The following is a 15,014-nucleotide window of genomic DNA, read 5'->3' on the forward strand; positions in this document are numbered from 1 at the left end:
AGGTTCATTCGTATTAGGTTTTACTTAGGGTTACATCCCGACTCAAATGTATTTAATCACGACTTATGAATGAGAATAGACACAACACAATTTACCCTTTACTAAACTTATCATGCATGTTTTTAATTTTAAGTAGTAAAACTAATACTATTATTTCAAATTAAATAAATTATATTTTAATAAAAAATTTGATTTGTCTTTGATCTAACAGCTCCGCCCATTCAGGTCGGATTTCAGACTAAATTAACAAATTGTTCAGGTACAGGTCATACAGATTGCATATCCTGAAAAAATTGAATCTTATCGGGTGAGATTTTAATATGTCTATGACTCCGCCCATCTCTCGGGCAGATGGAAAATATTATGGACAAAATTGTGGTGATTGTATTGAAACTTCCAAGGAAAGGACAAAGGACGGTGAAAGACGCCACAGGAAAGACGCGGAGTGATGGGTTGAGAACGACTGTTTACTGAATATGGGCTTGTGGACACATCTGGGCTAAATCTAGATGACCGCAACCGCGTAGCATATGGGCCGTTCCTTTCACTCAAAACTCTCCTCATCATTAAAACGTGACTATTGCACTTTTAGAAAATCTTGTGTATACAGCCAACAAAATCACTTTCATAAATCATACCTATACTCTTTATTTTGCCTCCATTTATTGATTTTGTTGTTTTTTTATTAACAACTTTGAGACCATTTTTTTATATAGGTGTGTGATAATGTGACACATCTGTTTAATAAGAATGATTAATTTTGGTTTCTATAGTTTGTTTTGGTTGTGCATGCATATCGTATTATAGTTTCTTATTCTTATTGAGGGTAAATGCATTCTAATTATCACTCGGATTTTGCTTAACCTTGTTAAGATTAACGGTCACAAATAACAACAATATCAGAGCCTTAATGTCAGTGATGGATCTAGGGGGGCTAGCAGGGGTCGTTGCGCCCCTGGCAGATGAAAATTTCGTAAGTTTTAGCTAAATTTTCCAAAACATTTCAGGCCGTGCCTTATATAATTATCTTTTCGCTCCCCCCGAGTTAAAATCATGGCTCCGCCGATGCTTAATCCCAAAATGATTTGGGATCGGCGGACAAGAATCATTCTTTATAACCAATCATGGGTGATCGCACACCTCAAAATGCGAAAATAAAGAAATGGGAAAGTGAAAAACAAAAAGGGAGTAAACATAGTACAAAAGCCAAGGTAAACTTTTTTTTGGGCGGAAATGTAAGTATTATATTAATCGCAAACCAACCAATTGATTAACTAGGGAGATAGCCCTAGTTAATTACAACTCGACATAATTTGTTCTAACCATATTGTTGCTCTACTAGTGTTTCCTACCACATTCCGAGCTCGCAAATTCAATATAATTCCAACCTATACCTGCCTAAATAGCACAGTTGGTAATAACATAACACTATCAACTCTACATCTATTTCGTGCATGCCACAATTCATACATCAAATATGCCAGACTTGCAGCAAGCACCTGTCTAGCCAATAGAGACCTGACTCTGTAATGAAGCCACCAATATGTCACTCCTTGTGCTGGAATTGGAATCTGCATCCAGTCCTCAAAGAGAGATAGGCACTGTCTGCTATAAGAACAAGAAAAGAACAATTGATCATGACTCTCCTTCTCATTTCCACACAACCAGCAGCAATTGTTTTGAAGAATCCCCATCCTCACCATCCTATCCTGAGTGAGTAAGCGATGTTGAACAGCTAGCCACATGAAGAAGCCATGTCTAGGAACCATGATCCTATTGTTAATCCATGGGTACCAGTTCATATCCAGTGTGTCATTTCCAACCATTGATATCCCAGTCTAACTGTGTACTCCTCTGCAGTTCTTCTCCAATGCTCATCATAGATAAACTCGTTTAAGATTTGTTTAACTCCACAGATTCTTCTCCAAGCCCAGCTTGCTCCAACAGGAGGCTCATAGTCTTGCCAGCGTTGTTCTTTCATATAAATGGCATGAACCCACTTCACCCACAAGTGATCAGACTTCTTTTCAATTCACCAGACATATTTCCCTATAGAGGCTATGTTCCATTGATGCAAATTTTTAAGACCTAGCCCTCCTTTCTCTTGGGCTTGCACACCTGACTCCAAGACACCAATGCAGGACTCCCTTTGCACTCTGTGCCATGCCATAAAAATTTCCTACATATAACATCAATTTTATCCAACACAGTTTTGGGCAAAATAAAGATATGTGCCCAATAGTTATGCAAAGTTCCTAGAACAAATTTAATAAGTACAACTCTCCCTACATAGGAGAGTTTTCTGGCCCCCAACCTAACAATCTTGTCAGTAATGTTATCAACCAAACATTGACAATCCAAGACTCCCAGATAATATTCACCCCAAGATACCTGAAAGGGATAGTCCCTCTCTTCATACCAATAGCTTGTGCAATAGCTTGGACAATGGGATCAGGGATCCCATTGCAATAAAAAATTGATTTCCCAGTGCTCATTTCAGGCTAGAGGCAGCAGAGAACTTTTCAAAAGCCCTGATCATGATGTTAACTGAGTGAATGTCTCCTCTGCTGAACATCAGAAGATCGTCAGCAAAGCAAACGTGAGTGAGATTGAGTTTTGAGCAAAGAGAGTGATGCTTAAAACCTTTAAACTGATGTAGGAGCTGCAACAATCTACTCAAATATTCAAGGCAGGTAGTAAATAACATAGGGTATCTGAGCCCTCTCCTACCCTTAAAGAAGCCAAAAACTTCTCCATTTACTCCAGGGGAATATGAAGGAGAAGTAACACACTCCAATATCAGTTGAATGCACTGTGTTAGAAAATTCAAAGCAACAAGCATCTCATGAAGGAAACTCCGCTCAATAGAGTCATAAGCCTTCTGCAAATCAATCTTCATTATTAGCCTAGGTGAGCAAGCTTACCTTTTATAAAGTTTAATCAAATCCTGACATATTAGAATGTTACCCACGATATCCCTCCCTTTAATAAAATCACTCTGGGTAGGATTGATGATGTCCGGTAGGATATGACTCAACCTGGAACAAACAACTTTAGCAAGGCACTTGTAAACTGTGTTGCAGCAAACAATTGGCCTAAACTGCAAGACAGTTTCAGCCTTCAGGGATCTCCACCTTAGGTATGAGAGTCAATATGGTATTGTTTGACTCTTTCAGAACTTTTCCATTAATATAGGCATTCTTCACTATATCACAGACTTCTTTCCCCACAATTTGTCATCTATATTTGAAGAACTGGCTACTGTAGCCATCAGGGACTGGTGCCTTGGTTCCAGGTATTGAGAACATAGCAGCTTTAATCACCTCATCAGTGACTAGAGCAGTCAAAATGTTCTTTCTGCAGTTAAGCATCTCCCAGTTTTAATAACTCCTTGATTCACAGCCTTTACCTCAGCAGAATTCCCCAACGGGCTTTTGTAGAGTTGTTCAAAAGCCACTTTAATATCTTCAGGGTTATTACACAGCTTACCACTAGCATCTTTGACTTGGAACACACGATTCACTGACCTTCTTCTTTTGATGCTTGAGTGAAAGAATGATGTATTAGCATCTCCTTCTTTAACCCAATTTTCCTTAGCTTTATGAGCTAGGTACATTTCTCTTGCCTTAGTAAGTCCCATCAAGTCATGAGCACACTTTCTCTCAGCTTTGCATAAATCAACATTCAGAGGGTCAGCCCTCAAATTCTCCTGAAGCTTCTGAAGAGCAATTGCAGTAACATGTGTCAGATTCTCAATATCACTAAATTGCTCCCTGTTCAGTTGCTTCAAACTATGCTTCAGACCTTTGAGTTTTTTGGTTACTCTATACATAGGAGTCCCATGAATTTCTGTCTGTCACCCAATACTCACCACATCTTCAAAATTGTCAGCTAAGGCCCACATATTAAAGTATTTGAAAGAGTTTTGCCTCTTAGTGCTAGCCATAGTGAAATTAATTACACAAGGACAGTGGTCATAAAGCCCCTCAGGTAGGAAATGAGCCACTGAGTCAGGGAACATCTGCAGCCACTCATCATTTATCAAAACCCTATCAATCTTACTATAGACTTTGGTTCCATCTTCATGCTTATTATTCCAAGTAAAGTAAGATCAAATCACTTTGCCTTCCTGTAACTAACAGTCTGCTACAACTGTTTTCATAGGCAGAATATCAGTCAAAGTTACATCAAGACCTCCAATTCCCCCACATTCATAAGACCATTGAAGTCACCACCCACAAGCCAAGCCCCATCAAAATGTGGTGGCATACCTTCTCATATCAGTCCATAAACATTCTTTATCAGCAGCTTTATTAAAACCATAGACTAGGGTAAAATAGAACTATACCCCCTTCATTATATCCTCACTTTAGTATGAATGCATTGTGCAGCAGTATGAATCAGGTCCACCTGAAACAGCTTAGGATTCCACAAAAGCCAAACTCAACAAAGCTATTGTTGGTGCAAATGGTCCAATCCCCACGCATATTATTCCTAGTTTTAATCCACTTACTACCTTTTATTTTTGTTTTTAACAAACCAAACAGCCCAATATTATTCTGGTGCATAAACCACCTTATTTCTTTTTGCTTGGTTAGTTATGTTGTTCAGTCCTCTTATATTCCAGAATCTCAGACTACCTATTATCAGTCAAACTCCTCTAAATCACCATTTTCTTCTGACTATCGGTTCTTGCTTTCTGAATAGATAAAGAGAGGGCATCCATAAAAGTAATCCCTCTAGGTGTAAAAATCCTGGCCTCACCTGCCTCATTTCTGAGCATCCGAGTGATAAATCTCCTAGGTATTGATTGCTCTGCAGTCCCAGGATCATTACCCTCACTTTGTACCCCTTACCCTTGTCACCACTCATAGGTTGCCTAGCAGGTACACTAGGTGTGGCCAACTGCACCACAGGTGATACGGGTTTTGGTGTAATGATCAGAGTAGGAGTCTTTGAAGGCGGTTTTGGAGCAGAAGGGAGAGCTTGGGTCTTATGTTTAGGCCTCCACACCTTCTGCACTTTAGGTCCAGTCTCCTTCCTACAATGGTCTGCTAAATGTCCCATCCCTTTACATTTCACACAACTGAGAGGTAACCAGTCATAGACAACCCTTATCCTCTGAGTGTTCCCTAACTTATCTAGAAACAGTATCTCAGAGGGGAAGATCTGTCCAATTCTGACTTCAACCATGACCCGAGCATATCCCAGGAAAGCCTTATGAGCTATAGCATCATCACATCTGATGAATTTTGCTGCCAACCCACTAATTTTCTACAGACATACACTCCCCCAAAATTTGATATCTAAGCCATAAAGTTTCATCCAAATGGGAACAGATGTTATGTCATGCTTGATCAATTCCGCATTTGGACTCCACTCTTTCACAATGATAGGCTTATTATCAAACATGAGGTGTCATTGTTAACAACCTCCATCTTCTTTTCCTTAGTTTTAAACCTTACCATAAAAATCCCATTGGGCATAAATGAGACACGATCAATCCCATAACTCTGCCAAAATCGTTTCACAAACCCAGATATGACAGTACTCGGAGGATTCGCGCCCAAAATATAACAGTAAACCGCAGTAGACCAGTATTGAATCTCACCTGCCACATCATCAGAGGAAAGGTGAAGAACTGGTACCTGTGATTCCTCTTCATCTTGCATCATATCATCCTCCTCGTCTTCTACATCCTCCACAATGACCTCCAATCCAGACTCAAAATCAGCAGGATCATACTGCAAATTGATTTTTCTTGGAGTTTTAGAGCCTGACGCTGATCCCTTGCTAGTACTTGCAATATTAGCATCTGGATTTTTTTTTTTTTTTGTATGTTGATTCGAATTAGGTGATTTACTATTTGATTACTATGTGATTGAAGATTATTAATTAGGGTTTTCTTATTCTTAGCCATTGTTAACTCTAAGATCCCCTTTTTAGATTTTTTGAGGTTTTTCTCTCTTTAAAATCTCTCTCATCTTCTTGCCTAAGTTTTTTTTTTATCTAAGTCAAGGTAAACTTATAGGTTTTAAAATCAAAGTCCGGATTTCTTTTATAAAAACTAAGAATTTAAATCAAGAATAAAGATTAAAATGATTTTGAAAACCGAAGTAAAACTTAAGGGTCCGAAATACCTTAAAAGTGAACTAAGTATTAATATATAAAAAATTGTTGTTAAAAACGTGTAATAAATCCAAACAGAGCAATTTTTTTTAAAAAAAATTAAATAAAAATGCTAAATATTTCAAATAACATCAAATACTAAAAATCCACATTTATCATTTTCCTCCATTGTACCCTCTCCGTCACCATTTCCTCGTAATGCCCGAGTAATCTTATATCGTGCTCTATCACTCTCAACCATGTATGTTTTGGTCTCCATATACCCAAGACAATCTTTTCCTGTTTCCCAGGTTTCCAACTTCCTAACTGATGTGTCTATAAGTCTCCTCTTCACATGGCCAAACCATCTTAATCGATTTTCCATGATCTTGTCTTCTATTGCACCACTTTCACCTTTTCCCTAATCACCCCAATCCTTAATCGATCTTTCCTTGTATGGCCGCATATCCACCTCAACATACGCATCTCCGTCACACTCATCTTTTGAATGTGACAATATTTTACGACCCTACACTCGGAGCCTTAAAGTAAGGCAGGCCTAATCGTTGTGCGATAGAATTTTCCCTTTAATCTATGAGGCATATCTTTATCGTATAAAAAATCATGAACCACTTTTCCATTTCAACCATCCCGCTTTAATTTTGTGAGCCACATTTCTGTCTAACTCCCCATCTTTTTGAACAATAGATCCTAGATATCTAAAAAAATCATACCCCTCAATAATATTTCCATCGAAGATAATACTTCCCACATTTGTCGATCTTGACCCCGCGCGCCGCGTTTCTGAATTGACATCTCAAATACTCGGTCTTACTCCTACTTAGCTTAAACCCACGAGTCTCCAAAGTATGTCTTCACAATTCCAACTTTTTCTCAACTCCCTCTTTCGTCTCATCAATCAACACAATATCATCCGCAAACATCATACATCAAGGGATGTCGTCCTGAATATCCCTTGTTATCTCATCCATAATTATAGCAAAGAGAAAGGGACTAAGTGCGGAACCTTGATGCATCCCTATGGTAATGGGAAATTCTTCCGTTCTCCCAACATTAGTGCGAACACTTGCACTAGCCCCCTTATACATATCCTTTATGAGGTCAATATATTTTCGAGACATACCCTTTCTCGCCAAAGCCCACCAAAGTACTTCTCTCGGTACCCTATCATATGCCTTTTCTAAGTCAATAAAAATCATATGTATGTCTTTCTTTTTATCCCGGTGGTGTTCCATCAACTGTCTCATGATAAAAATTGCATCCATAGTCGATCTTCCAGGCATAAATCCAAATTGGTTATCCGAGATGTCTACACATTTCATAAGCCTTTGCTCGATTATACGCTCCCATAATTTTATCGTATGACTAATAAGTTTAATTCACCGGTAATTGGAACACTCTTGGACATCACCTTTATTCTTATACAACGGGACAAGTGCCGCTCCTCTAAGCTGATGGCATCTTGTTGAAGAGCATGGTTACCCATTCAATTCCTTTCTCCCCCAAGCACCTCCAATCTTCTATGGGTATACCATCCGGTCCTTCTGCTTTCTTCGACTCTATCTTCCTTAGCGCCTTTCTAACTTCACTCTTTTATATTCTACGCAAAAATTCTCGATTAACCATGCTTAGCGTTACTTGTACATCCCCAAAACCTTGCTCTGGATGTCCATTGAATAAGTATCAAAGCAAGAAACCATCTAACCTTTATTTCGTAGTCCTGGACCAAAACCTTGTTGTCCATATCTTTCACACACCTAACTATATCTTTCACACACCTAACTCTCCCAACACAAACAGAGTAACTAATTATGCGCCTATTGTTATTACACAGAGTTGGTTTTATGTAAAACAGTTTAAAATATGGTATTAATATACGAGTTGATCTTATGTAAAACAGTCTAAAATCATCTATTAAAAACAAAAATAGCCCTCACCAAACTGAGGTTGTTAATAAGAGAAGTTATAGGGTATTTTTAAAGAAGTTGTAAGAGGAGTAGATTGGCAAACGAGTAAGTAGCTAGGGTTGGGTTTGGGGTCAGGTCAGTTCGAGTGTGTCACATTTTGGGGTTATAGGTCGGGACGGTTCACTTTAGGTTCCAAGTATGTTTCGAATTTATTGGTCGGGTGATTCTCGGATCAAACGGGTGGGGTTAGTTTGGGTCGTGATCATTTTTGGGGTCAATGATTACGGACAAAAAAATTACATTTCAAATTATTGCCTATTTGTAATTTAATTTAGATGATTGATTTTTTTTAAAAGTAAATAATATTAAGTGTGATTTAATATTAGTAATTTTGGATCAATTATATTTATGTTTTGTCGGATCATTTTCAAGTTGTATGGTTATAGATTTGACTCGGGTCAGTGACTGGTCAACAAAGCTGGGACCATATTTAAATCGGTCAGGTCATTTCAGTTTTTTGGTCACTTTTGGATGATGTAGAATGTAGTTAGATTCAATTTTGGGACCCAATAAGCCTTTTTGGATTGCATTAATTTTGCCATGTCAGTTAAGAAGAGGACGGTCAGTAAAACTAGGATGAAAGGGTACTATTTTACTGATAAATCAAGATCTGGTCATCTTGTTAGTGTTTTTATCACCTTGTTAGTCAAATAGTCTCGCAAAACACTATCAAGACTATTTAAATAATGTTGCATGAATTTTTTTTTTTTTTTAAGGTAAATGTTGCATGAATATTAAGTCTTGCTTAAGACGATTCTAAGCTAAAATCTCTTAAAATTTCCTTTTTATTTTAATATTATTTGAATCAGTTATGATTACATCTTAATTTAAGACTGTGTAAAACAAGAATTTGTGTTGTATAAATAAGATAAATATTTTGTTAGAGTCAAGACATTTTATTTTTATCTCACAGAGTATATTTAACCTGTTTTTATGCTTAAAACATATATTTTTGTCTTTGACAAGAATTTGTGATTGATCGTTATTAGCCCATGGATTAATCCCCTATATACTAAAAGATTAACACATCTTGAAAATTCCCGCTCAAAATTCCCGCCTATGTATTGAAAAATTGCGCTCAATGTTATATTTTGACTAATTCTTATTCTCTAAATATACTATAGCCAAATCTTTTCTAAATATACTCACTCTTAATTGACTCCACAAATTAGCTACACTAAAAAATATACCGCAAATAAAAATATACTGAAATGATTTACACAATATTCATCAATCTTTACCTTCTTAATAATATACTGTATAATATAATATAATAATTCCAAAGTCCTTATTTTTTCAATCTCTACCATAAATACATATATACATATATTGTTTTTACCGGTTTTCTTTCCGAGCCTAATACGCGTTTAATTGATATTACATTTAACTTAAATGTATTATTAATGTAAAAAAAAAAATCTTCATAGTAAAGTACAATAATATCAATACTGTAAAAATAGCTTAACTTAAATGTCTTTTAACGGTAGTTATTTTCTTTTATACCTCTTACTAATATTATATTAGTACATTATAACATTAAATTGAAAGTACAATTAATTTATGTAAATAATTTTTATTAAGACTTTTTCTTTATAAATCAAATCTAAAAAATTATTAAATTGAAAGTACAGTATTATGCAAATAATTTTTATTAAGACTACTTCTTTATATATCAAATCTAAAAAATACTGCGTTGTAGTGCGGGATCTATACTACTCCCTCCACATTTCTATGTTCTTCCCATTTCATTATAATACTACTCACATATAATGGAGAAATGAGAAGAACATTAAAATATGGAGGGAGTAGTTAGCAAACAAACGACAAGTATTTTACAATTATACGGAAGACTGTTTAAGTATACCGGAGTTACAAGTAACCGGTGGAAAAAGCTAGTAACAATCCACTAAAAAACAACAAAAGCCATTATTTTAATAACCATACTACGTGTACACAAACTTATCCATTCACCCCATCTTCCCCCATAAATACCTCACTTACCCTCCTCCTCCTTCATATCTCCGTAATTTAATCACTCTTCACTAATCTTAATCACCTTTACCCTAATAATCAAAAAAATCCCCAAATCATTTTCTCTCTCCCTTCAAACCTTGATCTAAATCTTCATCAATGGCTTCCAATCTCCTCCCACTCGCCTCCCTCCCCATCGCCGCCACCGCCGTCGACACCAAACATTCCGACGTCAACCGCCGAAGATCCGTCGTCAGAACCACCGTCAACGGCAAGTGGTGGACTCCGCTTTTCGGCATGTCGGCAGAAGCCGATTACATTGACGGCGGCGAAAATAACGGTAACAATGATGCCGTTGAAAATGCGCCGGCGAGAGTTCCGGCGAAGTATACGCCGGGGTGTTTTACGGAAGAGAAGGCGAAGCTTTTGAGAATGAGGACAAAAGAGTCATTTCATGATGTTATGTATCATTCCGCTATCGCTTCTCGTCTTGCTTCTGATTTTTCCGGCCATGGCGATGGTCATTGATGTGTCGGCGAGTTGATGATCTATTATCTGTTTGTTTTCTGTTTTTTCCTTTTTTTGTGAGAAAAAAATGAAAATGAAAATATTTCCGTTGGAGTCGGTCCAGTCGGAGTAACGTAGGAACGACATGGATATGGATATGGATATGAATATAGATGTCTTTTCTTTTTTTAGTTTTAACTTTTAATGTAGTGGTTGATTATGTAATGATGTGGAGTTGGTAATGGATAAATTAGGTGTATTGCTTGGTCTTATTGTACATATAAGTTAGTTCTAAACCTTCTTTTATTGTAAGCTTAAATGGTTGATTTCGTCGTGTCTTTAATAATTAGATCCGATTTGATCTGATCCGATACATAGGTTCCCTGAACGTAGTCTTGGATCGATGTTAACGTGACCTGAACGAGAACTACTACTTGACTTGATGATGGTCTTGTTTATGAATGACTTGTTTGAAATCGGACCTTGTGCACAAAGTACATGCAAGATGCAAACACGGATAAAAATCCAATCCAATCCAAATATATTGTGATTGTTCACCAGATCTTGTAATTTGACAATACTTCTATTACAGTTGTACTCCTGATTATATCACAACGATAAACAAACAATTACTTGTTCAAATTCATAGCAAAGTTCCCATATTTAAATCCCTTTCAAATTTCAATATCCTTCTTCCCCACATCACTTTTAAAAACATTTAATTTAAAACAAAATTTATGTAAATGTAAACAAATAACCAAGACAAAGTTATTGTCTACTCCGTATATAAATCATACTCCGTAGATCATTTTAGGGTCGTAACTAAGGTCACGGAGCTTTGTCCAACATTTGGTGTTTTTGGTCCATAAACCAGGGTTTGGTGGTTTTATGAGCTCATGGTTTAATGATTTTGTCTTAATTTGAGTGAGGTCATGGCTTCGGATGATGGATGAATGATTGATTATCTTAATCTGGATTATTGCTAATTGTTTATTAGTATCACTTCTTAATTGAGATCGTCATTCATAAGGACGTTTTGTTGTATTATTCACTACAATAGGTCTTGGTATAGACGGGTGGGTCGAACAGACGGGTAAAGACTTCTAATAAAATGGGTAGGGGGGACAAGGTGGGTACCCCTATGTGCTTCCCACTTTATGACAAATGGGTATTTTGTGAGAGGAAATGATATCCGTCTATACATAGACGGATAGTGTCCGTCTAAAATGAGAATTTGTGTATTCACTATTGATGAAGTGTGCATTAAACTTTTCACAAAATCTCATTGAAGACGGGTGATACGTTTCCTCTCACAAAATGCCCATTGGGAGGTAAGTGGGAAGCACATGCGGGGTGCCCTACCTTATCCCGTCTCCCTTTTTGTGAGAAGTCACAAGCTTGTGACGAGATTAACCCGTCACAAGCAAGACTTTCTGTAAACTTTTCAATTTTTTGAAATTTACGAGGGATTAATGGTAGCAAACTAGTGTATATTCCGTGCAAATGTACAGTATTTTAGATCCTATTGTATAGATATGTTAGCAATTACGGTCATCATTTTTCACTGGAATTTGTTTGTCATATTTCAATGCATTTTTAATTTAACGTTACAATCTACATTGTTAATGTGTAGTGCTAAGACGTTAAAAAGATTTAAAAAAAAATATAACCCTAAATAACATTGACAATTTAAATAAAAGCACTTTCGAATTTTTTAAAATATTGCAATTTAGGAAAATAAGGCCCTGTTCTTTTGAACTTAATTTCAGTTCTAATAAGTTGATTCGATTGATTCACTCTATTAAGTTCGATTCGATTCGATTCGACTCCATTCGATTCTTTGATTCGATTGAGATCAGATTCGATTTGATTCGATTCAGATTAGTTTATTTCAACATTAATATTATTATTCTTATTTTATAATATATTCTTATTGTTATCATTATTATAATAATTATTATTATTATATTAACTTGTTTACCATTTTTATTATTATATTAAAATTTATTTTTAAAATTTATTATATTATTATTATTATTATAGTTATATTTATTTATTATTTTATTATTATGATTAATGGCAATATTATTAGTATTAATATTTATTATTACTATTATTATTATTATTATTAATATATTCATTTTTGTTAATAACATTTTTATTATTATTATTTATATTAATTATTAGTATTTATAATATTTATATTATAATTATCATATTTGTTTTTTAGTTATTATTATTAATATATTATATTATTTAATATATTTTAATATTACTAATAATATTATCATTTATATTACTAATATATTATTATTATTATTACTATATTTATTATTATATTTCTATTTTATTTTTTATATTACTTATTAGATTATTATTATATTACTTATTAGATTATTATTATATTATTATATTATATTATTATATTATTATATTATTAATAATATTATTATAATATTTATTATTATTATTGGTATTATAATTATTATTATTATCTTTTTATTTTTGTTTTTGATTCGATTGATTGAATCGATTCGATTCAGATTCGATTCGATTCACTCTATTAAGTTCGATTCGATTCGATTCACTCCATTCGATTCGATTCGATTCGATTCGAGACAATTTTAGTCCAAAAGAACAGGGCCTAAGTCTCCATATCTAGCATTTAGTGTCATATATCGAATCTAAAAAAGTAGGTGGGTGAAAAAATAAGACTAATTTATAACCCATTAATTTTATAGTTTAACATCCAAGAGTGAAGCCCCATTCTAAGTGAATGTTATTTAGGCGAGAAAATATTGAGATGGACTTGTTCTCTTAGTAGTAAGGAGGATGGATTTAAAGCTAAACCAAAATAGAAGATCTTCATATAGGGGTGGTCAAAGGTGCCCCCCCCTTACATATCCGAGTCATTAGCACTGTTCCGGGTGTAATTCCAGAGCAGTTATTTGTTACCACCCGTGCTTGTAGAATGACGTCCTTGATTGAATCCTCCTCTCGGTGTCCTGAAACAATGAACAAACTGAGGGCTCGGCTTTGGGCCGAGCGAACTCACTCCGACGCTCAAGTCAGTAAACTTAGAGAGATAAGTTGTTGTTACTTGGCGAAGTATATATTGTAGAGAGATAAGGAAGATAATACCAGATGAATAGTGATTCTTAGGTTAAATTGTGGATCCTCTCCTCAATGAGAGTTGAGGAGTATTTATAGACTTTCACCTTTTTTCACGTAGTGGCCAAGTGGCCAAGTGGCTAGCAGGTGGAAAGACTGATCTACCCTCGGCCGAGGGACCCATGGCAGGCCGGCGGGCCCTGTTGACTCGCCGCCGAGGGGTCTTAGACTTGAGTTCGCGGACTGTGCCCCGGCCAGTAGTTGCCCCGGCCGGACCAGGTGACAGCCGAAACAGTTGCGTCGGTTAGGGCCGTCTAGGTCGTTGACTTGCTTGTGGATATCTTTGACCTTGCTCGGTATGTTGACCAGTCGGTCGGGTGCGAAATATGCCCCATCAATTTGCCCCCCGCGTAGTCTATGCCGTGGTATGGGCTCCGATGTATGTTGAGCGTATATTCTGCGCAAGTAAAAAATTTTCTTTCTCGGCCTCTTCTTCCTCGGCTTGGTTCTGCTTAGGCCGTACCATATCCCCCCTCCACATGGATGTGTAAAGGGCATCCGATGTGGAAAAGAGAGTGACGTTGGCGAGACCGGGGTTGAGAGTGCTTAGGTTGTTTTTGATTGCCCCCCGGCCGGTGCTACCTAGCTTGGTTGATCATGTGGCCGGTGGAGAACAGATACTTAGGAATTTGTTGAGGAAGGTGAATAGGCAGAGAGATATGAAGGGGCGTGTTGAAGACGCTTGGTCACTGTTGTATTGATTGACGTTCAACCGTTGCAACGATTGACATTCCGTGGTTGCATGTCCGACACGTGTCGTTCGCCGATTGGTGACGTTTCATGGGCATGCCCGATTGGTCCTTCTTCATGGGCTTTCCCCTATAAATAGGGCAGTTAGTCCCTGAAATTGGCCACCAATTTCATTCTCTCTAAAATTTTCTTCTCTCTAAACTTTCAAGGACTTCTCTCTCTTCTAATCTTGAGTCGTTACTTGGCTAGCACTTTTCTTCAAGGTAAACAACCAAATTTTTCTCTTTTTAACTTGTAAGTTTTGTTGTAAACATGTCTTCTGCGATGCTGGGACCTAGTAAACTGCGCCGGGGTTCCCGTCGCGTCTTGATAAGGAGGAGATACTAGACGCCATCCCGATAAGGTCTGGGGGCCCTAGGTCTCCTTCTCCCGAAGTCGACCCAAAAGTTCGGAGGATTGGGAGGATGATGATGACGGTGATGATGATCTTTGAGAGAGGGCTCATCCTAATGAGGGGAGGCGATGCGTCACGGATCACGGCGAGGCTGCATGACTGTCTTGATCGTGCCTGGACCAATA

At 36.7% G+C, this 15,014-nt stretch overlaps 2 protein-coding genes across 2 annotated transcripts; one reads left to right on the forward strand and one right to left on the reverse strand.

Annotated features, from left to right (window-relative positions):
* Positions 1 to 1,388: 1,388 nt before the first annotated feature.
* On the reverse strand, positions 1,389 to 1,769 carry LOC141608261 (uncharacterized). The gene has a single exon (XM_074427626.1). The coding sequence runs from the start codon at positions 1,767 to 1,769 to the stop codon at positions 1,389 to 1,391; it is 381 nt and encodes a 126-aa protein (XP_074283727.1).
* Positions 1,770 to 10,226: 8,457 nt separating this feature from the next.
* LOC141608262 (uncharacterized) lies at positions 10,227 to 10,595 on the forward strand. The gene has a single exon (XM_074427627.1). The coding sequence runs from the start codon at positions 10,227 to 10,229 to the stop codon at positions 10,593 to 10,595; it is 369 nt and encodes a 122-aa protein (XP_074283728.1).
* Positions 10,596 to 15,014: the final 4,419 nt, after the last annotated feature.

Source organism: Silene latifolia, chromosome 10 (assembly GCF_048544455.1).
Source record: "Silene latifolia isolate original U9 population chromosome 10, ASM4854445v1, whole genome shotgun sequence".
In the NCBI taxonomy this organism is placed as follows: domain Eukaryota; kingdom Viridiplantae; phylum Streptophyta; class Magnoliopsida; order Caryophyllales; family Caryophyllaceae; genus Silene; species Silene latifolia.

Bases quoted from the DNA above. Each gene is read 5' to 3' on its own strand.
- LOC141608261 (XM_074427626.1), bottom strand. From the start codon at position 1,769: ATGGTTCCTAGACATGGCTTCTTCATGTGGCTAGCTGTTCAACATCGC.
- LOC141608262 (XM_074427627.1), top strand. From the start codon at position 10,227: ATGGCTTCCAATCTCCTCCCACTCGCCTCCCTCCCCATCGCCGCCACC.